General features: G+C 42.1%; 1 protein-coding gene across 1 annotated transcript in view; it reads right to left on the reverse strand.

The window, feature by feature from the left end:
* CAMKMT (calmodulin-lysine N-methyltransferase) overlaps positions 1-25,110 on the reverse strand; it is a 688,167-nt gene that overhangs the window by 149,166 nt on the left and 513,891 nt on the right. The window contains exon 7 of the mRNA XM_033936811.1: positions 18,366-18,426. Coding sequence (XP_033792702.1) covers positions 18,366-18,426 — 61 coding nt within the window. The remainder of the gene's footprint in view (positions 1-18,365; positions 18,427-25,110) is intronic.

Genomic DNA, 25,110 nt, shown 5'->3' on the forward strand with positions numbered 1-25,110 from the left:
GGTCTCCTGAAGTTAATGTCTATATGACTGAGCACATAGAGCTACAAACAGTAAGGATGATTACAACCATTAATCCAAGAAAAATCAGGGTTATAAAGTAGATTTCTACATGAGATGATGTTGACAGCTCCTGTTGAGTGCTGAAGGTTTTCAGCAATTGCAACTTCCATTTTTAAACACTTACCATGTGTTTGCCCTTGGTACTGCTGAAACAAGCACTAAGGCCTGATTCTAATAACAGAGGGCCTGTGCAGTGGTGCGTGTAGCTCATTTGCATAAAGATCCTGCAAAGGCTGCTGGGAGCAGTCCATTTACCCTGAGTGAAGTAGGGTGCTGAAAAAGATAGTTCCAAAGCAAAGAACTGTTGGAAGAACAAGAGGTCCTTCAGGAGCCAGGTGACCCACAAGGGGAGGAATGCTGGTTTTGGCCTAACCTTCAGTAAGCCTGATAGACTGATGTGTCTGGTACAACTTGGAGTACAAGGACAGCTCAAGTTTGACCAGCAGAGGGCCTGCTGGATGTGTGAGTGACCAGGTGAGTCCTCATGGAGAGTGGTTGAGGAGCTGGAAGGAGTCCTCAGCAGTGACCAGGAGAGTGGCTGAGAAGACCGGAAGAATCCTTAGGGTGTGAGTCTGGGAAAAGATGACTGAGGGACTGGAAGAGTCAGCACATGAGTCCAGGAAAAGATGACTGAGTAACTGGGAGTAGCTCTGGCACAAGGAATAGCCAGCTTGCTCGGTAGAGCTTGAAGTCCAGGGAGGGCTCAGGTTTAATGACCAGTGGAGGTACTGGTGAAGAGTGACCAGGACCCATTAGGATACAAAGAGGCCAGGGAGTAAGGGACCGGCAATGGTCCCACAAGATACAGCAAGAAGAGCTAGTCTGAAGTCCGAGGTGATTGGTGACTGGCTTGTGACCGGTGGAAGAAGTGGTAGGACCAGTGGAGAGACCAGTAAATGGTACTAGAAGCTGCCATAAAACCCAAGAGGAAGCAGCCTGTAGAGTCTACAGTGTAGACCCTGAGAACATTGGCTAGGGACTGACGGGGCTGGTGGCGACTGGAAGAGAGGACCTGGAGAAGAATGAAAGCCAGAGAGGGAACGGAGTCCAGGGAGGACCTGGTCATGGATTTTAGCAGAGTATGAATGAAGTGTTTTTTTAACAGTGTTGTGCTTGTTTTAACAGTGCCTAGTGGTAAGGAGGACAACCAGAAGCGCCTGGGGAGTGGAGAAAGGAAGGGTAGTGACCACTTGGTATGATCACCTGATCACAGCACCCTACTGCCGCCTAACTTGTGTTAATTGGTTCAGTCAGCAAAGTAATTGACCACACTTATTAAAAACCAATTAAAACACTATTAAAAAAATGGAGGTGCCTGTAGGCTCCTCCAAAAATGGTGCCATAGTCCTGACTAAGGAGACACCTTGCAGCACCTAAGGCCACTGTTGGTGTGGTTAATGTCAGAAGTGACCTTAGGAACCTCTGTAGATGCAATTCTCATCAAAGGTAGGTGCCAGAAATGTAGACCTTTAAAACCCTGACCTATATTTCTGGCGCCTACTTTTCAAATAGCCATGATTCTCCAAATGATGCAGTTGCATGACTTACGCGCAATCGGTGCTTCTTTTGTAAGCAGCTGCCGATTATGGCACCGTTTGGAAAATCTGGTCCTAAGTGGACAAGTACTCAGATATTTGAGCAGATTCCAGATCTTTTCACTGGGTATGGTAGATTGGACAGACAACTGCACTTAGAAATAGATTCCACTTTCCAACTAGTACAGATGATTGTGCAATGTCTGCCATTCACCATCAAGGAGAAAGTTAAAGCAGAGTTACACGAGTTAGAGGATCACAAGATTATAGTTAAGATGTAGGACCTGCCTGAGTGGATGCAAGAGCTGTCTGAGTAAACGTTCTGCTGGTGGTCAGAAAACCTCATGGATGTGGACTCCATAAATGCTCAACTCACTGGTCACCCAGTCAAAGTAATGAATAAGATTGGAGGAATACCTCATCTGATACATTAGAAGAATCTCCAGCACAAATCATGTTCAGGTAATAGACCCAGGCTCTTCTGCTTACTATGAATGCTCTGCTAGAGACTCCGTTGGTACAAACAAGTCATCACCTACAGTCATGTGAAAAAATTAGGACACCCCATGAAATATTCAGTTCTTTCTTAAGAAATGTTCACATATGGAGTCGATTCAGCGAATGACCACTAGGATGGTTTCAGAACTCAAGGATCTCTCACATGAAGAACGTCTGAATAGGGACATGATAGAAACATTCAAATACGTCACAGGCCGCATTGAGGTGGAGAAAGAAATCTTTTATCCTACGGGTCCCAGGGTGACAAGAGGGTACCTGCTAAAACTCAGAGGGGGAAGATTTCATGGGGACACCAGAAGATACTTCTTCACTGAAAGGGTAATTGATCGATGGAATGGTCTTCCACGTCAGGTAGTTGAGGCCAGTATCACGCTCGACTTCAAGGGACAATGGGACCGTATGGTGGGGTCGCTCCAGAGGAATGCTTAAAAGATGGATTCTCGAGGAGGGAAGGTTCTTGAGTGGGCAGACTTGGGCCGTCGGCCCTTTTCTGCCGTCATACTCTATGTTTCTATGAAAAGAAAGTGATGTAACAACAAAAATTTTCCTTGATTTACTCATGAAACAAAAGATATCCACAAAAATGTGTATTCTAACTGAGGAATAAATTAGGACACCTTACATCCTAATAGCTAGTATTACCCCCTTTGGCTGAAATAACTGTACTGAGACGCTTCTTGTAGTCATCTACCAGTCTCTGACATCGATCTGAGGAAAGTTTGGCCCACTCCTCAATGCGAATTCTTTCAACTGTGAGATGTTTGTGGGGTTTCTTGAATGGACAGCCTGTTTCAAATCACCCAACAGCATCTCAATGTGATTAAGATCAGGGCTTTGACTTGGCCACTCCAGGACTCTCCATTTCTTAGTTTCCAGGCAGTCCTTGGTGGATTTACTGGTATGTTTTGGGTCATTGTCGTGTTGCAGGGTCCAGTTCTGCTTCAGCTTTAATTTTCTTACAGATGGCCTCACATGTTCCTCAAGCACCCTCTGATACACGGTAGAATTCATTGTGGATTCTATGATGGTGAGTTGATCAGGTCCTGCTGCAGAAAAGCATCCCCAAACCATGACACTTCCACCTCCATGCTTCACAGTTGGTATGAGGTTCTTTTCCTGGAAAGCTGTATTTGGTATACACCAAACATGTCCTCTTTTCTGGTGTCCAAATTATTCCATTTTAGACTCATCTGTCCATAGAACACTATTATAGAAGTCCTGGTGTTTGTCTATGTTCTCTCTGGCAAACTTCAGTCTGGCTTGATGTTTCTCTTGCACACCTCCCATGCAAGTTCAATTTGTGCCGTTTCTTTCTGATTGTAGAGGCATGCACTTTCACATCAACAGTAGCAAGAGCCTGCTGTAAGTCATTTGATGACATTTTAGGGTTTTGAGAGACTTCTTTTAGCATCTTGTGGTCTGCTCTGGGGGTTAACTTGCTTGGACAGCCAGACCTGGGCATGTTGGCAGTTGTATGGAAAGTCACTTGTACATTATTTTCCAGACCGTGGAATGGCTAATGTCAAATTCTTTTGAGATCTTTTTAAATCCCTTACCAGATTTATAAGCTGCTACAATCTTCTTTCTTTCAGACAGCTCTTTTGATCTCACCATGGTGTTCACTCTCACCGCAGCAGTCATGAGCACACCAAACTAAATGTCTGAGGTTTAAGTAGGGCAAACCTCCTTCAAAATGCTGAGTAACGATGTTCTAATCATGTGCACCTGATGTGATACAGATATAGATTTTAAAAACTGTTAAAGAAAGGTAGATGTGACAGGTTATGCTCGTTGTTATGTAAGGAAGAGAAAGCACCTGAGAAGAATATAATACTTCCTGGTGATGCTGTGAGTTATAATAAAGCAATCAGTTCAAATTGTTTATCTGGCCTATCTATAGATGTAATCGTATTATCCTTCTAATATTTTGTCAATGACACATCATCCTTCAACTATGGTAAATATGGAAAGTACACTCTTCCATTTTTTCTTTTTAATAATTAGTATTTTGGGGAACAGTGACCTCAAGTGCCCACGGCTGTTTGAATTAGAACTTGTCTTATCAATACAACCACTTCATGAGCTATCACAGGTCTCTTATATCCCTCTACACTTACAAAAAATGTTTATTAATTTATTTAATTGTATAAAAAGGCTTAATAAGTTAATTTCCCCTTTTTTAATATATAAAATTAATACTAGTTAAATTGATGAAAGTCCCAATCGTTCCACACTCTATACAGCACTAAATATACTTAGCTTTTACTCAAAGGTGTAGTGCAAGTTCTTTCTCTTTCCAATTTTGGGTGTTGGAACGATGGTCTTATAGTGCTTGTTTCAAATAGTGAAACTGTTCTTGCTCCACTGTTTATCTACAGATCATTGGATTTTTAAAATGACCAAGATTTGTAATATACTATTAGACCATTCTATGGACTTATTCTGTCTGGGAAAATCCTGGTTAAAATATGAGGAGGTCTATCACCCACTTGTTTTCAGTCCAAGATAATTGGTCTAATTACAGTTTGTCTAATGGACAATTGAACTAATGGCCATTAGTCTAAAGTACATGATAGCTAATGATATAATTAGCCACAAAGGCTAATTAAATTAAAATAGCAGATTATGTACTATGCCACACATGAAATCTAAAATGTGGTGAAAGGGTCTCTGAGCAAAAATGGAAACTCTGCTCCTCATAGCATTTTTTAAATCATTTTTCACCTCATATAGAAACACAGAAGCATGGAAAAATGAAGGCAGATAAAGACCATATGGCCTATCTCAGTGGTCTTCACTAGTGCCTCCCCCCCCCCCCCTTTTTACAAAACCGCGCTAGCGTTTTTTAGCACTGGCTGTGGCAATAACAGCTCCGATGCTCATAGGAATTCTATGAGTATCGGAGCTGTTACGCTGCGACCAGTGATTAAAAAAAACGCTAGTGTGGTTTTGTGAAAGGAGTGTTTATTTTTAAGTCAGGACCACTTTGGACCCAAATGAACTGAAGGAGAGCCTCCAAATATCCTTCCATGCAAGGTTGTGATACTGCTGACCAGTGTTTGTCAGAGTAGCAGAAAAAAGCCAGAATGTAAATGAGGGCTGCCACAGAGGCCTTCAGGGACTTCCATTGGCCCTTGGGCCTTGCTTTGAAGAACACTGGCCTATCTAGTCTGCCTAACCATGCATTCTACTTTCTATTCCTCACCCCTAGAGAACCAATGTACTTGTCCTAAGCTTTCTTAAATTCAGATACACTTTTTGTTTCCATCACTTCCACCGGGAGGCTGTTCTATGCATTCACCACCTTTTCTGAGGTGATTCAGCAAATTTTAATAAACATAAACATCCCCTTTCACCTTCATGCTATGCCTCCTCATTCCAGAATTCCTTTCAATTAAGAGAGGCTTACCTCTTGCACATTTATCTCATGTAGATATTTAGCTCAAAACTTAATGAAAAACCAAAACAAATTAAATCAGGTGATAAAATAGTAAATCAAATCTGCGCTATCAGTCTGTTCAGGTGTTGGTGTCCCGCAAACGGTGTCCCCTCCTGAAGAAGCTCCAATTCGTGAAACTTGAGTTGGGGTGTCAAGGGAAATATGGGACAGCTTTAAATATTTGGTCACATTGTTACAGGACCTGCGCAGTTGTGGGATGGGTCACAGCTTTGCCACCATTGAAGATAAGTACAGGCTAATTATTCAGTGTTTAAGATTTATTTCTGTATGCGGTGGTATGAGATGGTGATCAGCTGTGATGGTCTCATTAACAACTTGCTCCGTGTTGATCACTAGAGGTTGGTTGTTGGGTCTGAGCTTTTCATATACACACTTATTTATTTAATGAGTTATATTCATTAAAAAAAAAATTTTCAAGGTGATCAGTTAGTTTGATGTAGATATTTAAACATCTCTATCATATCTCCCCCCCTTTCCCACCTTTCCTCCAAAATATACATATTGAAATCTTTGTCATACACTACATGACAAAGACCACCAACCATTTTAGTAGCTGTCCTCTGATCCGAATCCATCCTGTTTATATCTCTTTGAAGTTGTGGTCTCCAGAATTGTATACAATATTCTAAATGGGGTCGCACCTGAGTCTTATACTGAATCATCGTAATCTCCTTTTTCCTACTGGCCATTCCACTCTCGATGCACCCAAGCATCCTTCTAGCTTTCACTATTGCCTTTTCAACCTATTTGACCATCTTAAGATCAACACATATTATCACACCCAAGTCCCGTTCCTCTTTTGTGCACATAAGTTCTTCACCCCCTAAACTTGTATTTCTTCGCATTAAATCTTAGCTTCCAAATTCTGGACCATTCTTCAAGCTTTGCTAGGTCCTTCCTTATGTTCTCACATCAGAGTCTTATACCTCCTTTTTCCTACTGGCCATTCTCTCTCTTTGCACCCAAGCATCTTTCTCGCTTTCACCATTGCCTTTTCAATCTGTTTGACCATCTTAAGAACATAATAACATAAGAATAGCCTTACTGGGTCGGGCCAAAGGTCCATCAAGCCCAGTAGCCCATTCTCACAGTGGCCAATCCAGGTCACTAGTACGTGTCCAAAACCCAGAGTACCAACACTCCATGCTAATGATCCAGGGCAAGCAGTGATTTGCTCCATGTCTTTCTCAATAATAGACTAAGGACTTTTCCTCCAGGAAATTGTCCAAACCCTTCTTAAAACCAGCTACACTATCCGCTCTTACCACAACCTCTGACAATGCGTTCCAGAGCTTAACTATTCTCTGAGTGAAAAACTATTTCCTCCTATTGGTTTTAAAAATATTTCCCTGTAACTTCATCGAGTGTCCCCTAGTCTTTGTCATTTTTGACGGAGTGAAAAATCAATCCACAACTTCAATCATATCTCCCCTCAGCTGTCTCTTTTACAAGATGAAGAGCCCTAACCTTTTTAGTCTTTCCTCATATGAGAGGAGTTCTATCTGCTTTATCATCTTGGTCACTCTTCCTTGAACCTTTTCTAGTGCTACTATATCTTTCTTGAGATAATGAGACCAGAATTGAACACAGTACTCCAGGTGAGGTCGCACCATGGAGCAATACAGAGGCATTATAACATAGTCTTGTTAACCATCCCTTTTTTAATAATTCCTAGCATCTCGTTTGCTTTTTTGGCCACTGCCACACAGGTGGAAAGTGTCATCGTATTGACTACAATGACACCCAGATCCTTTTCTTGGACACTAACCCGAGGTGAACCCTAGCATCCGGTAACTGTGATTCAGGCTATTCTTCCCAATGTGCATCACTTTGCATTTTGTCCACATTAAATTTCATCTGCCACTTGGATGCCCAGTCTTCCAATTTCCTAAAGTCTGCCTGCAATTTTTCACAATCCGCATTCGTTTTAACAACTTTGAACAGTTTAGTGTCATCTGTAAATTTAATTACCTCGCTTGTCGTTCCAATTTCCAGATAATTTATAAATGTTAAATAGCACTGGTCCCAGTACAGATCCTTGCGGCACTCTACTCTTTACTCTTCTCCATTGAGAAAAATGACCATTTAACCCTACACTCTGTTTTCTATCCGATAACTAATTCCTAATCCACAACTGAACTTTGCCACCTATTCCATGACGCTTTAATTTTCTCAGGAGCCTCTCACGAGGAATTTTGTCAAAAGCTTTCTGAAAATCTAGATACACTATATCAACTGGCTCACCTTTATCCACATGTTTATTCATACCTTCAAAGAAGTCAAGCAAATTGGTGAGGCAAGATTTCCCTTGGCTGAACCCAAGCTGACTCTGTCTCATTAAATCGTGTTCCACAATTTTATTTTTTATAATTGTTTCCATCATTTTGCCCAGCACTGAACTCAGGCTTACTGGTCTGTAATTTTCAGGCTACCCTCCTTCATACACTCATGTTACATCATAAGTGTCAGAGTCACCCATGGGCAACCTCTCCCAAGCTGATTAACCACAGCACAGGTGACAATGGTGCACGTTTCCTGCATACAAGTACCTTATCCAGCCCCCTAGGGCTCTGTAGGTTACTAAACCCATTTCTCATTAGGAAGATTCTGTCCTTGGTTTTCCCAAAGTGGCTCTGTCCCTCTATAGCCCATTCCCAGGCATTCTGGGACTTATAGTTCTTGGGTTGTCCTGCTATCCTGACAAGCGTTCCCTGCATGCTTGTCACAATATTCTATTGCATGCCAAATAGTAGATATAAATTTGTGTGGATTGTTTTAATGGGGTTATTTTCAGGATGGTTTACTTTATAATTCATTTATGTAGATTGGTATACCGGTAAATGTGCCCCCTTAAAGAGAAAGATCTGTTTTGGAGGGAAGTCCAAGTGAACAGTTTCAGGATAACCCATAGTTACCACACTGGTAGGGGAAGACTGTGAAAGGAGTATATGCAAATCTGTTACAATGGAATTTATTCACTTGATTGTGTACAAGTAGAAAACGGTGTTTTGGTGTAGCATATATTTAAACACATCTTGGACATGTTTGGAATACCCTCTGGCCTTAGAATGGAACTGTTATCTATAAAGTAACTGACCTAGGCAGATAATAAAGATACTATTTCTGTGAGTTATTTGGCTGTGCAGTTATTTGCAGGCGATTTGTCACAGGTTTGGAGGAGATCACAGTTGGTGGGTGACCTGTAACAATCATATACAAATTATTATTTTGAAGAAAAAGAGCATTTCTGAGTTTCTACATTAACCCCCCCCCCCCCCAACCAAAAACCTAACCTAACGTTCTCAACATAGACTAAATGATTCTGGGTGTAATTTATTTTAAGCAGAGAAGATAGCAAATTCTATTGTTTTTAACACAGTAAGTTAAACATTTGACATTGTTAGCCTATAAAATTGCATATTTTGGAAGTCTAAATGTGCTTATCAATTAGTGATTATTAACACCCGGTAAACAACATTATAGCTTGGGAAAACAATCTTTCTTCACAGCATGAGACTGCAATCTATTATTCACTGATTCTATATGCTAAAATACACTCAAATGTTCACAAATGACCTTAACGACTAGGAAAATGTAAATGAGAATAATGCAGACATTTTGCTTTGGAATGATATGAAAAAGATCAGGTTGGAAATCTTGAGATTAGAGGATTCACTGCATTGTATAAAAAAGTGCAAAGAAAGTAAAAGAAGACTATCATTCATATTATCTAATAATACATGAACTGAGGGACACCCAATGAAGCCACAGGCTAAAGACACAATTTGCAACCTTCTTCTTAGGTGCAAAATCTATGGGTACTTCACATCCATGGGTCTTGTACTCATAGCAGTTTTCAAAGGGATAGTACAAGCATGTTCCCTTTGAAAATTACCATGTGTACCACATACCATATACATATAGGGCTCCTTTTATCAAGCCACGCTAGCGGTTTAACGCGCGTAATAACATGTGCTAAACCACGGGACGCGCTAGCCACTATCGCCTCCTCTTGAGCAGGCGGTAGTTTTGGGCCAGCGCGGGGGTTAACACATGATGAAAAGTCGCGCGCGTTAACTCCGCTAGCGCGGATTGATAAAAGGAGCCTATAGACTTTGTACCTGCTTAATGTGCACACACAAGTGCTTTGTTGGGTCAGGATCAAATGGCCTATCTAGCCCAGCATCCTATCTCTACCAGAGGCTAAATTAGATCACTAAAGAGTACCCAATGTATCTGATGAAGTAGACTGGTTGGTGAATCCTCATGCCTCAATACATTGATTAGTCCAAGCTTATCCAAATTCAGTCCTCAAGGGCTATAAGCAGACCAGGTTTACCTAACAAATATGCATGAGAGAGATCTGCATACAATGGATGCAGTTCACATGCAAATCTTTCTCATGCATATTCATTAATCTAAAGCCTAAGCTTGGGTTTTTTTTCCAGTTAATTAAATAGCTGCCTATTGGATAACTCAATATTCTTAAAACCAGCTATTAAATATTTAATACAAACAAGTATTATCTGAATCAATTCAATTTTAATCTTATCTCCCACAATTCATTTCATTACAGTACTTTTACAACTTAACAATATTTAATTTATTAATAAATATCAGAATAATTTAGTCAGTGAACCTAATCCCCATCACTCACACTCACACTCACTTCCCAACTTTCACACACATACTACAGTCATTGTGATTACTTTTATCCAAAACTGGATCTTGGATAGTTCATGAGTTCATTAGTCCATGATCATCTAGTCAGAGAGGCTTCAAACTGAGAGTTGCACAACAGTCTAGCACATGAAAATCACAGTTTTTTAAACACAATCGGCAGGCCTCTCTGTCCTCATGATGGTCATGTTCTTCAATTCATAAAGCATTCAGCTCCAACACAAGACTGTGTTTCGTCACCTGGCGTCTTCAAGAGCTGTGTTTGCAAGGCTCACCAACATCACAACTTCACCAGTAAACTAAGCATGACTCAAGCAGGGACCCAGGGTTCAGCACAAGCCGGGATCAGCTGACAAGCAGCAAACACACCGTCTACCAGGAAATCAAAGTGCAGTTTACAATAAGATTTAGATCAAGTTTTAGAAGTTACATTTTTAGAGTGATATATGGTTGTTAAGAGGAGCAAAGGGGTGGAGGATAAAAGAATGGCTATAGGGAGAATAGGTATCTCTTTAGTTTCTTCCTGAATTCAAGGTATGCGGTAGGTTGTCTTAATTGTATTGACAATTTATTCCAAATGATGGGACCTTGGTATTCAAAGGTAGCCTCAAACATACTCTTCCGCCGTACATTTTGAGGTGACGGGAAGGGTAGTTTGAGGTGTTGTGATAAATGTGAGTTGAAGAAGGAGTGTGAGACTTTAATATCAGATATTAGTCCCTCCAAGTTTTCTCCATAGATCACTTTGTGAACCATACAGGCTATCTTGGAATTAATTATCTTGTTCATCGGTAACCAATGCAGTTGTTCTAAAAGTAGACTTGCCCTCTATCGATTTTTTTTGAGAAATAGCCTTGCAACCGTGTTTTGTAATAGTTGAAATCTCTTACATTCTTTTTCTATAATGACCCAGGAAAACAGGAGATACCAACTTCCCATAAACTTGATGAGCAGACTTCTACAGTTTGCGTTCCATATATGGTAAAACAGATCATAGCAGACTGCAGTGGGCTTTGAGGGTGATTCCAATTGTTGAGATATAAGGACAGTGCTGGGCAGACTTCTACAGTCTGTGTCCCAAGAATGGCAAAGAAAGATTAGGATCAAGTATACATATTTTATTCTTGGTTTAATCATGGATTGATAATGCATTTAACTGCTGTGCAGATTGAATGGGCCATTCGGGTCTCTATCTTCCGTTATCTAATATGTTATGTGAAAATCAACCAGGGAAAATGGTAGAGACAAGGACAAACCAATTAGAAAAATAAAATGATCTGACAACAAAGGTACAAAGAAGTTTATTTCTCCCCTTGTGCAGTGGGTGCCAGCTGTGTATGTTATATGCAGGGCAGTTGCTGGGCACACCACCTTCATTTACTACATGGTCTTTGTACTAATACTTACACCTAACACACGATAAGAGCAAAACCTTATCACATTTTAGTAAAAGGGTCCCATCATTTTTTTCTGGGTTAATTTTCATTGTAAAGAAATAAATGTATTTTTTCTTTGATTTATCGTGTATATTGCAGTTATAAAATTATCCCCTTTCTCCACCCATGAACTATGTTTACACACATAAAAAAATCCCAGATGTTAGCATAATTGCATTGAAATAAATCATCATACAAATTTTGTAAGCAGAGTACATAATAATGTACATAATAAAATAAGACATCACTAAACCACATCATCAAGAAACATAGAAACATGATAGCAGATAAAGGTCAAATGGCCCATCCAGTCTGCCTATCCACAACACACACTATCTCCTCCTCTTCCTAAGAGATCTCACATGCCTGTCCCATGCTTTCTTGAATTTAGACACGGTCTTTGTTTCCACCACATCTACCGGGAGCCTGTTCCATGCATGTACCACCCTTTCTGTAAAAAAGTATTTCTTTAGATTAGCCCTGAGCCTCTTAACTTCATCCTATGCTCTCATATTCTGGAACTTCCTTTCATTATATAGGTATTTAAATGTTTCTCAAGAAAAAATGAATATTGATAGCAAAATATATATTCAAAAGTTACTAATATGTTATCAGCCAGTGGTGGATCTGACCCTAGAAAATGCACATTTAAATCAAATCGTGGAGATAAAGTCTCAATCTGAACAAATAATTTAGACGGCAATCTATTTCAATATTTCAAGCCATTCATAGTCTTATTACGGACAAAAAATCTCCACTTCAAACAAATGTGACTAACAACTGGACCAATGGCTTGAAATCTTAAAATAGATTGCCATCTAAATGATTTGTTCTTGAGGTTTTTTCTCCACAATTTGATTTAAATGCGCGTTTTCTGGGGTCAGATCCACCACTGGCTGATAACAGATTAGTAACGTTTTGAATATCTCTATCATATCTCCCGTCTCCTGCGTTTCCTCCAAATTACACATATTGAGATCATTGAATCTGTCCCTGTATGTCTAATAACATAGACCACTAACCATTTTAGTAGCCTTCTTTGGAGCCTCTTCTTAGACTGTAAACATTGTCCACTCCAAGGCAGAAAACATAATCAAAAGAATGCCTTAACAAAAAAATGGGGAAAGGAGGTCTCAGATCCAAGATGGCCGCACTCACCTGACATGTGGAAGGTCTCTTCTGGGTTTTTTCTCCAACTCATAGTTTTCCTGGGTATTCGGGGAACTTTTTCCTCCATGCCAAAGCGAAACAGTAGGAGCACCGCTGGAGTCTCATGGCACCCTGAGTACGCTCAGCAAGGCTCATTGGATAACTTTTTGAAGAGGCTACAGATTGAGACGTCGGAGAGATGCCCGCTGGAGATGCCGGCATGGAGTGGAGGCACAGCAGATCTCCCAGGGCTGGATACCACGCTGAGCCCCGATTGTAGAGCACCTCCTGCTCAGCCGCAGCGCGCCAGCTTTCCGAAGTGGATTCAGGATACACCAATGTTTGTGGCGGTTCCTGTCCTGGAGGCTTTAGTGGTAACATCAGCGGGCCTGGATTCTCCTCGATCAGAGGAAGGACCATCTAAGGACTCTGTGAGTTTGCCAATTGCTGAGAAGGAGTAGGATCCCAATGGAGGCAATTGGGATGAGAACCAGATTGGTGAGCAGTCTATAACTGTGCAATTGCAAAATTATTCCTTGATTAAACCTACTGAAGTAACTCTTGACTCTTTATGGGACTTAGTGGCTAATCTGGGGAAATTATTGTGCCCTCAAATTCAGTGTCTGGAAGGAAGAACTAAAAAGCGAGAAGAAGAACTGAAAGAATTAAAAATTGAAATGGGTTCTTCAAAACTTCGGTTTGATATATATGATAAAGACTTAAGTGAGATACGTCAAATTCAGGATGTTATAATTAAAGATAATATGAACTTGAGAAGGAAAATAGAAATAATGGAAAATAGTTCTCGGAAAGCACAGTTACTTACCGTAACAGGTGTTATCCAGGGACAGCAGGCAGATATTCTCACATGTGGGTGACATCATCCACGGAGCCCCGATGTGGACAGCCTCGAAAGCAGACTTGCTTGTAAAACTTTAGAAAGTTTGCGACTGCTGCACTGTACATGTGCGAATGCCTTCCCGCCCGACGTAGGGTGCGCATCTCAGTTCAGATAGGTAGCTAAGAAGCCAACCAGGGGAGGTGGGTGGGTTTTGAGAATGTCTGCCTGCTGTCCCTGGATAACACCTGTTATGGTAAGTAACTGTGCTTTATCCCTGGACAAGCAGGCAGCATATTCTCACATGTGGGTGACCTCCAAGCTAACCAGAATGGGATGGTGGGAGTGTTGGCAATTTATGAGAATAAATTTTGTAAAACTGCCTTTGTAGGGAAACATCTCTGGGAAGATGGAGAAGGTCTATAACCCTTAGCGGTGGAAGACTTCAGTTTTGGTCTGATGATGGAGACAAATGATTTCTCATGCTCAGACAAGCGCTTTGTAATTGCCTCAATAGAGTCATCAAACAACTCATTGCCTTGGCATGGGATGTTGGCCAGTCGATCTTGTAGATGCGGGTTCATGTCTACGGTGTGGAGCAAGGCGAGACGGCGCATTGCCACCGAGAAAGCAGTGGTCCTGGAGGACATCTCAAAAGCATCATATGCAGCCTGGACCATATATATACGAAGTTGTCCCAGAGTGGAATGAATATGCTGGAACTCTGTCAGGTGATGCTCTGGAAGGTACTTGAAAAAAGTAGGTATAGCATTGACCCAATATTTCAGATATGATATAAAGACAATGTTGTAGCTTAAAATTCTATTTGTCATCATAGAATTTTGATACAGGCATCGGCCAAATTTATCAATGGCCCTTCCCTCTCGGCCAGGTGGGACTGTGGCATAGACTTTGGCCAGATTGGTTGTTTTCAAGGAAGATTCAACAAAAAGAGATTGATGGGATAGTTGAGACTTTTCAAATCCCTTAGAGTGAATCATTTGATATCAAGATTCCAGTTTTGATGGTACAGTCGTAATGGAATATGGTGTAGCAAGATTTCGTTTGAAAATTTGAGTGAGAATGCCATTCATGGGTAAATTTAATAAGTCCCTAGAAGGATTAGGTATACCCAGTTCTTCCAAATACTCTTTAGAGCAGGGGTGTCCAACCTTTTGGCTTCCCTGGGCCGCACTGGCCGAAAAAATGTTTCTCGGGCTGCACAAACGCGCAAACGCTGCAGCAAGACAGAGGAGGGAGCCGGCAAGACGGTAAACATCCAGGGGCAGCAGAGTAAAACAATGCATCGCCCTCGACCAGGGCCGCATAAAATACTTCACTGGGCCCATGCGGCTCTTGGACCACAGGTTGGACACCCCTGCTTTAGAGTATGTTGAATCGGACTCCAAAGTGATGTTAAGATCTTTACTCATTTGGCATAAAAATTGAGTAAAAGACAGCGAAGCATAAGAGGGGAGATCCCGTTGAGTCGAAGGCAACCAGGAATCCTTCGAAGTACCTGTCATAGCAGAGAAAGAGGGTGAAGCCTTTCTGGAATATTGATACCTGAGAGCCGAATCCATAGTTATAAAAGAACCAGCTGGTAAAAAATCGCAGGAGAAGGACTCAACTGACGAGAATGGTTCTACTGCAGATTTCCTCGAGAAGGAAGCTGGTTACCTCGAAGATTGTCTTTGCCTCGAGAAACGAGGTCTGTCTTGAGAAGAAGACCGGGCCCTCGATGAATACCTCAACAGATTGTGTAGAGATGAACTGTGCCTCGGAGAACGAGGTAGTGATCTCAAATGAAACCTCGATGAGGAATGTCGAGGAGTCCTCACCCTGTGCCTCGAAGAAGGCAATGCCTTATGCGCAGAGGTAGGGCTGGAAGTTGGAGATCGAAGTCGAGACACTGATAAGGACTCAGCTCCTTGTGCAAATGTATCTTGAGACACTTGCAAATATTCAACTCCTTGCAGAGAGTGTGTAGAATGATCTCGAAGCACTCTGAAGGACTCAATTCCTTGTATAGAGTGTATTGTCTTTTCTGGAGGCACTCTCAAGGACTCGACTGAGTCTGCAGGAAACAGACTTGGCTGGCCTGCAGGAAACAGGGTCGAGGCAGGAGTTAACTTGGCAAGCATGTTACCAAACACCTGATGCAGAATAACTTCTGCAAAGCCGACACCGAGACCACTAGAGCTGGTACAATTGGTGTGGCTATGGACTCCGAGGTAGACAACCTCGAGGAAGAGTGTTGTCTCGATTTCGAGACACGTGTCCTGGAGATCCTCAGATCCACTGGATCCACCGGTTCTAGAGGTGGCATGTCTGTAGGAGTTGGCTTAGCTATCGTACCTGATGGAGATACCAAAGATAACGGTGCCCCAGGGGAAGAATCAGCTGAGCCCCTTGAAGACGAAGACTTCCCCATCGAGGAAGGTTTGATCGAAGTCGAGGTGAGGTCGGGGCAGGAATGGGGTTCAAAACCTTAGGCAAAGGCCGATCCATTCCCCTGAAGATTATTTGAATCTGGACTCGACGACATTGAAGGGCTCAATTGGTAAGTGTAGCATAGCAGGTTCCCAACTCCAAACATGAGCAGACTACACTTCATGAACTGTGTGAATGGCCAGGACATGGAATGAAACACGACGGCAGCAAAATTGAAGCCTGCAGGCTGAAGCCGCGAAGTAGGCCCCCCCATGACACGATCAAAAAACAAACAAAACTTTTTTTTTTTTTTTTTAAATGAAACGCGCAAATAAACACAGCGACCCTGTAAAGAAAAATACACGAGCTGCAGTGAGAGAAGGCACGAGTAGAACTAAGTCTAGCGCAGAGCATTGAAATGAAGACTTTTCAGCTCTGCGGAAAACTGAGAACTGAGGAGACACTGAGGAGATGCGCGCCCTACTTCTGGTGGGAAGGCACTCGTGCATCTGCGGTACGGCAGTCGCAAACTTTCTAAAGTTTTACAAGCAAGTCTGCTTGCAAGGCTGTCCGCATCGGGGCTCCATTGATGATGTCACCCACTTGTGAGAATATGCTGCCTGCTTGTCCTGGGATAATAATAATTTACATTTCCTGAATTTCCCTCAGGTATTCACAGTGACGCCAAGGGAGATGTTTAAAAAGTTATTTTTTTGGAAGTACTGTTAGTTCCAGAGGAATCAAGCCGTCCTTTTTCTCAGGTTTATTATTTACCTATTATGAGGTTGCAAGATCAGCAAATTCCTAATCAAAATCAAAATGAAGAACAGTTAGATATTTCAATTATTTTGGAGACCTCTGAAAAAAGAGCTAGCTAAATCTTCAGTATTAGTATTAGTATCAGTATTAGGAAATGGCTGTGGGGAGTTCCCGTAGTCTCTCGAGAGACTATGGGAACTCCCCACAGCCATTTCTTAATGGCTATCTGCACGTGGCAGGAGCGTAGGAAGATCGCTCCTGCCCCGAAAACCAGCTAGACCACCAGGTAAGGTCGGGATGCCAGGGGAAGGTGGAAGGGAAGCGGGGGTGGGTCAGAGCCGGATATTCGCGGATTTTCACCATTCGCGGTCCGGCTCTGCCCTATCCCCCGTGAATAACGAGGAAGAAGTGTAATTCGTTCCAGAAGCATGCTTGTAAACCAAATTACTCATATATCAAAGCGAGTTTCCCCATAGGAAGTAAGGGAAACTCACTTAATTAGTTCCACCTCCTCCCCCCCCCCCCCCGCGGCCACCAGCACTGCTCCATCCCACCCTACCCCATCCCCAAAAGACCCCTCCCACCCCTAAGGCCACTGGTTTGCTTCCACATCCCCCCTGCGAACTGGCATGTCCCCCCTCTCGCAAATGCCGCCCCCCTTGCGAACCGACATTGCCCCCCCCCCTCGCAAACGCCCACCTGCTCAAACTGAAGCCTTACCCCCATTTGGCACCGGCACGTGGCACAAACCCGCAGGAGGTGCCGGTGCCGGTAGATCATGCTGCTTACCGGACTGGGCCTTGAGCATCTGCGCATGCTCAAGGCCTTCTGACTCTCTCCGAGATTCTCGGAGAGAGAGAGCCAGAAGGCCTTGAGCAAGTGCAGATGCTCAAGGCCCAGTCCAGCAAGCAGCATGATCTTTGGGCACCGGCACCTCCTATGGGTTGGTGCTGCTTGCCGGTGCCAGATGGGGGTAAGGCTTCAGTTTGGGCAGGCGGGCGTTTGCGAGGGGGGATGCCGGTTAGCGGGGGAGGCAGCATTCGCAGGCAGGGGGACTCGCAAATCGAATCAACGCTTAGTTTGCGAGTCATAATTTGTGAAAATGTATTGCTCGTCTTGCAAAACACTCGCAAACCGCATTACTTGCAAACCAAGTTTGACTGTATTATCGTTATATGTCTGCTCTATATAATCTTGGATCTGTATAGTAGACTTGAGAATGATTAGTCTATAATGTTTCTTTATATATTTTTGTTTTCCTGAAATGTATTGGACTATTTCAATCTTTTCTGTACAAGATTTATGCTTGATAAGATAACTGAAATTTGATAAACAAAAAATTGCATTTTTAAAAGTTTTTAAACTGTGTAATATTATAACTTAATTACATCATGTCTGGCAGGGCTATCAAAACAGCTATTGTACAAGTGACAGCATACCTTGTTGTTGCTACTGTATCCATTGGCAATTGCATGGTTATCTAAAAAATATCTTACCAGCTTGCTATAGATTTAGCGTTAAACCGTCCTGAATTTCTTAGGATGATGTCTTTCACATCTGTACCAAGCTAGTTAAGTACAATCAATCTAAGAAACAAATAAATTTAAAAACCAATTGCACAGGCAACTTCATTTTGACTGTTTTTCTAACCGGTTCTGACAGTCTCCTGCACAAGATGGAAGGAAATGTAACAACCTATTGCTTTAAACTTGCTATAAACCTCCCAAAATTTTAAAGGCCATGCCATTTCAGGAACTATGAGGGTTCTTCAAAAACTTTTTGCGGGAAATGGTTCGGGCCGGAGAAGTGGTAAGAGGGCGTCTTGTAGAATGTCATGACTAGTCAGTCAGCCGAGCCGGCTCACCTTACAGGTGGTGATGTAATTTGCTTTACAGATATTTAATAAACAGTAATTAAAAAAAAAATAAAAGTGCGGAAACTTTTTGAAGATCCCTCGTATTTTAAAGCTGGAAAAGATTCTACTGTATAAAGCACTTTTGTTGGTCTTCAAAAAAAAAAAAAGTTATTCCCAATTTAAATTAAAGAAGACTGATTACCTTCAAAAGTTAATCATAAAGTACAATAAATTTTCCTTTATGTTTTTGTTTTATTTCTACAAATTAGCTTGAAGAGTAGACTAACATAGCCACCATACCATTTCACATTAGTAGAAAGTGATTCCCAAACCAATATAATCAGTACTATTTCTAGCTGCAGGAAGAGCTGACCAGGTCGAGGTAGTAAAGCTCATTTTTGCCAGTGGCATCGGAATTAGTCACTATACTTGCTTAGCTATACTTGCTTACTTAGCTATACTTGCTTAGACACTATACTTGCTTAGCTCTCTCTGAAAACACACTGATGGCAGCTGGATGGGACAGGTATAAAGTTGTTTTGCTTAACTGTAAGAGGTGTTTTCCACAGACAATAGGAATGATAAGGCACATAAGCTGGCAATATCGTCCAATGACACCAGAACTCAGAACTTATTGTAAAGTTCTGTTCTTGCAGGATCCTTCTCACATATAGCAGTTTCCTCATCTCCTTAGTTAGTTAGTTCCCAAGTTCTAAACAGCACGACAACTCTTCATGAGGTGGAACAGATTGTGAGACATATAAATCCTGTTGTCTACGGGTAACACCACCAAGTGACTCCCAAGTTTAAGGTTGCTCAGCACTGAATATTCATAGCCCTTTGGGCAGTCAAGTAAGAGAGGGGATAAGAAATAGTGACTTGTATATGGTGGTTTACATACAGGTACTCAAGCATTTTCCCTATCTGTCCCAGTGGGCTCACTATCCATCTAACATACCTGGGGCAGTGGAGAGAGTTGTGAGCTGACATGGGCGCTTTGGCCAGCATCACATCACCAAAGGCACTGTACTGTGCTGGAGGCAATGTTCTATTGTGAATTGGTTATAAGATAGAAAACAAAGACTAGGATTACATGTCAGTTCTCTCAATGGAGGAAGGTGAACAGTGGAGTGCCACAAGGAACCTTATTGGGACTGATGATTTTTAACATATTTATAAATGATCGGGAAATGGAGTGATGAATGAGGTATTCAAATTTGCAGATAACACAAAACTATCCAGTTGTGAAATCGTAGGAGGACCTTGAGATTCTGGAAGATAGAACAATCAAATGGTAGATGAAACTTAATGTGGACAAGGGTAAATTAATGTACATTGAGGAGAATAGCCTAAATTATAGCTAAACGATGTTAAGTTCCACATTAGGAATCAGCCCTAAGGAAAAAGAATTCAGGTGTCAAATTGTCATTAAACTCTGCTGCTCTAATGTGACAGAACAAAACTTTTTGAACAGCGGGTGAAGGGAATTGCAAGATGACAGCGGGATTGAAAAAGGGGAGATGCCTTGTTACAGCCTTTCAGCGAAACATGAGTCATGTCAGTGATTGTATCCCCTACCCGATTTGGAGTCATCAAAAATAAGTTCTGTTTAATCAATGACAGTTTTTTAAAAAAAGGTAAAAAATTCAAGATTTGATTTGAACTTGAATTGAAGAAGATAATTAAAGGTAAAATAACCATAAGAAGGTTAATTAATGAGGACAGGTGATGAATGGATGTTTAACTCTCTATCGGCAATGAATTTTTGAGCCGATAAGGGTGGCATCGCTGAAGTCCTGTATGAGTTGTGAGATATATATACACACTGGCCTGATTTGCTCTGCCGTGTCGGGCAGAGCAAATCAGGGCAGTAGCAGGCCGCGAAGCAGCGTGTTTAGAGTGCTGAGGCCCCCTGCTGGAGTAAGGACGTTTGTCGGGACCGGGGGGCAAGAAGAGAAGAGGAGCGGCGGTAAGGGACTAAGGGAGCCGAAGGTAGGGTCGGATGGGAGGCTGAACGGGGGTTCGGGTGTGCTGGGGAGAGGAGCCCCTTAGTTCTGACCGAAGTTAGTTTTTAAGTTGTAAGCCGTGGCAGCAGCTTCTCTCACGATCCCTGCCTGCGTCGGAAGCCTTCTCCGACGCAGGTGCGGCTCATGAGAGGAGCCACGGCAGCGGCTTAGAACTTAAAACTAACTTCGGTCAGAACATTACCTTGGGTTCCGCGATCGGGTCCTGTTTGGTTTGCCACTGCCTGGAGGAGCTGAAGAGCAGGGAGTCCCGTGTACAGATTCTCTGCCGGCCAGAGAGAGAGATTCGCGCGCATGCGCACTCCTACCGGTGCCCTACAGCACACGGAAAACAGAACACGCAGATGGAGTGCGCATGCGCGGCTAGCGTTTTATTATATTAGATAACTGGAAATTTTTGTAGTAGTAAATGATTATTGAGATTGATTTATAGGATTCTATTGCTGAAAATCTTTTTTTTATTAAGGAGCCGTGCTTGATTGGATAATATTTAGGTGCAAGTCACAAAGCTTCTGTAAGTAAGTGTGGCAGGACCATATGTAGCGTACAGTATCGTGTACGTGATGAGCATAAGTGGGATCTCTACCTATGTCCCACCCCTTTCTATTCCATTACCCCTCCCTTGCAAATTAAAACCATGTAGGTTAAAAGCAAGTACTTGCAGAATAGCCTTAAGTGGCATGTTGGCATATATGCATGAAGATGTACACAAATGCATATACAGTAAAACCTTGGATTGCGAGTAACTTGGTGTGTGAGTGTTTTGCAAGACGAGCAAAACATTTGATAAAATTTTAACTTGATCAACAAGTGTTGACTTGCAATACGAGCACATCGACGCGCACCACGTACAAGTACGCACAACATACGTATGTCGCATCGCTGAGCGCAGTTGAATGCAGCACAAGTATCACAACTGAGCACAATATAAGCGCAACACAAGTACATTAAAGTTTTGGGAATGTGGAACGAATCGTCTGAGTCTCCATTATTTCCTATGGGGAAATTCGCTTTGATATACGAATGCTTTGGATTAAAAGCATGCTTCCGGAACAAATTATGCTCGAAAACCAAGGTTTTACTGTATATGCTAGTATCCTAAAAATGTACTCATGCAATGGGCATGTAAATGTTCCTGCCAATATTATAGAATTGCCCCCCAAATGTTCTTATATGGAGACATTCCTCACTGGTGGATTCCTTTTCATCCTTTCTCCTCACATCTGGTTTTACTGCCGTACAGAGTGCAACCTATTTAAATCCCACTGTCTCCTTCCTTGGGTGCCATGCGGCTGCTCTTCCACTTTTGCATAGAATTCCAGCTGAAATAGCCAGGGTATAAGACACTGTATGGTACGGTAATGATGAGGATCTCCTGGGTCCTTTCGATATTCAGCTACCCCCTAAAGAAAGTGAGGAGGACAGGAACATCAGATGGATTTTTTAAATACCCCTTTACATAATCCGTAAACATCTTTTGTAGAAAACAGTGAGAATGCTCAGAAAGGTAGAAAGATGCCAGTGAGGAAGACTGTGACCAACACCAGTGTATTAGGTGCAGGTCATAATGCAGAGGATGCACTGAGCAGGCCTTTTGCAGCATCAGCTAGCTCAGGAAAAGAGGAGTAGGTACTGTGTTGATGTTTATGTGGAGGGAGCAAGTCCAAATGCTTCTTCTTATTGGTAGGATAACCTGCACTGGTCTCCTTGGACATTATCAGTGCTTTGGCTGAAGCTGATTCAAAGGCTCTCTCCTCAGATATCTGCAGACATTTTATAAGCAGCTAAACTAAACTAAACTAAACCTTAAGTTTATATACCGCATCATCTCCACAGAAGTGGAGCGCGACACGGTTTACAGGAATTAATAAAGAAAGGAACTCCAATGGAAAGAAGAAGGGCTTGGTAAAAAGGAAGGAAAGAGGGGACTTAGTATAATGGAGAGGGAGGGAGTAGTTACATTTTGGAGAAAAGCCAAGTTTTCAAATGTTTTCTGAAGCGTTGGAGGGAGGTTAAACTCCGAAGATGGGCAGTAAAGCTGTTCCATAGCTCGGTGATCCTGAAGAGGAGGGATGTTCCAAGTTTTCCTGTATGGGATATGCCTTTTAAAGAGGGGAAGGATAGTTTGAATTTTTGAGTGGATCTGGTGGAGTTAGGATTCGAGGAGAGCCAAGATAGTGGAAAGAGGGGAGGAAGGATGCCGTGAAGAGATTTGAAGGCTAGACAGGCGCATTTGTAGTGAACCCTGAGGATGACTGGGAGCCAGTGAAGCTTAGACAGAAGCGGGGAGACATGGTCGAATTTGCTTTTTGTGAAGATTAGTTTAGCTGCGGTGTTCTGAATCCGCTGAAGTCTGAGAAGACTTTTCTTTGTTAGGCTTAGGTAGATGGAGTTGCAGTAATCTAGTCTGGATAGAATAATGGATTGAACGAAGACAGCGAAATGTTGTTGGTGGAAGCAGGATCTGACTTTTCTTAGCATGTGAAAATTGAAAAAGCATTTTTTTACTAGGGAGTTGATGTGGTCGTTGAAGGACAGTGTAGAGTCAATGATGATTCCCAGAACTTTGCTAGAGTGCTCAAGCTGCAGATTGGTACCAGATGATAGTGGGATGAGGGTGGGTAGCTGATCTAATTTTGGGCCGAGCCAAAGTAGTTTTGTTTTGGTCTCATTTAGTTTCATTTGAACGATGAGAGCCCAGGATTGGAGATTTGTTATACAAGAAGAGATGTTATCAGAGAGGTTGGTGAGGTTAGAGTCGGTCTCGAGGAGGACAAGGATGTCGTCGGCGTAGGTGTAAAGTGTCTCCGAGGTGGATAGTTGGAGGAGTTTCAGGGAGGACATATAAACATTGAAAATAATCGGGGATAGAGGTGAACCCTGAGGAACTCCGCAGATCAGTTTCCAAGAGGAGGATGAGGTGCCATTCATGTTAACGAAGTAGGAGCGGGAACGTAAGAATTTTGAGAATCAATCTAAGACTGTGGAGTTTATGCCAATTTCAGAAAGTTGGAGGATTAGTATGTCACTGTAAGTCTGGATATCTCAAGGGCATTTACCCTTTGGCTGACTGGACTCTTAAGGTCCCTGCATTGAGAGGTAGATTGATTCTTCATGGAAGATTCTTGACTGATCTGGTAGAAGTAGGTGGCTTTTGGAGAGTATCTGTCATCGTCCAATGGTGATACCTAGTGGATGGATTTGTAATCCATGATTACATGATCTTTGTGGCAATTTTTTTCTAAAAGCAGCTTCTTCTCCACATCTAAATGTTCTCATAGGTGATTTAGATGGACTTTTCATGCTCTTAGTGATATCCAAGCACAATGTTCACAGTCCTGATCGTGGTCAGACAGATGAAATTCTGAATGAACTGGTGCATAATACACTTGGGGGAGGTCCTCTGCTTAGGAAGTGGACCTTCTAGGTTGTGGAAGGGGTGAATGGGTAATGGTTAGTCACTAATGTAATACTGAACTAACAAAGGTTTGTTACTCTCATGGTACATTTAGCCTGACTTTTATTACACCTTGATAATTAACCCCCTAAGTATGCATTAAAAAGTCATAGCACAGATTTACAAATTTCCATTAAAACAAGGGTGAAACAAACTGGGGGAAAAAACCCACCCTAAAATAGGGAAAAGAAGCCAAATGAACTGAAAACAACCTAAACAGTTTTGCCATGTATACATCCTTATAATAGACTTTTTTTTAAAGTGTTATAGTATAAAGTCTGCAAGTACAAACAATATGTCTACTTCTCACCTGATATTTATTTGGCTAACTAAGCAGAGATCAACTAGCATGCTGTTTGAGAATGAAATGTATGGGTGCTGTTTCTATCCTCAAACAAACCCCTGTGGTGGGGTGGGGAGGGGGGGGGGGGGCATGCCGCTTTTAAAACTGGTTAATAGCAAATGATTTATGGAAGCCCTGGACGCTTTTATCTGAAAAGAGGAAGGTAATGTATTCAGCCAGGCCAATTTAGACAGGTAAATCACTATCTGCTCATCTCAATGGCTCTATAAATTGCCCTATACAGCAGAAATAGTACCTAATAGATTCAACTATCAGCTGGATTTTCTGTTTTGATCTGGCATTTCACTCCTTCCCCTTTGGGCAGGATGGGGAATTGGATGCCACGAGGTTTCATTTACAACTACTTGAAGAATTGCATCTATATCACAAGGGCATCCTCAGCCTGGATCCATGTAATTGTGGGTCGCAAACCTGGCTACTAGGCATCACCGTTACACAATGAAAAAGACTCTCTCCAGCCAAGGGTTGTAAACTTGGCAATGTACTTTTAGCCACTAGTAAAAACACATAAGAGAATTTCTAAGTTTTGACATCAGGGAGA

This window comes from Geotrypetes seraphini, chromosome 3 (genome assembly GCF_902459505.1).
Source record: "Geotrypetes seraphini chromosome 3, aGeoSer1.1, whole genome shotgun sequence".
In the NCBI taxonomy this organism is placed as follows: Eukaryota; Metazoa; Chordata; class Amphibia; order Gymnophiona; family Dermophiidae; genus Geotrypetes; species Geotrypetes seraphini.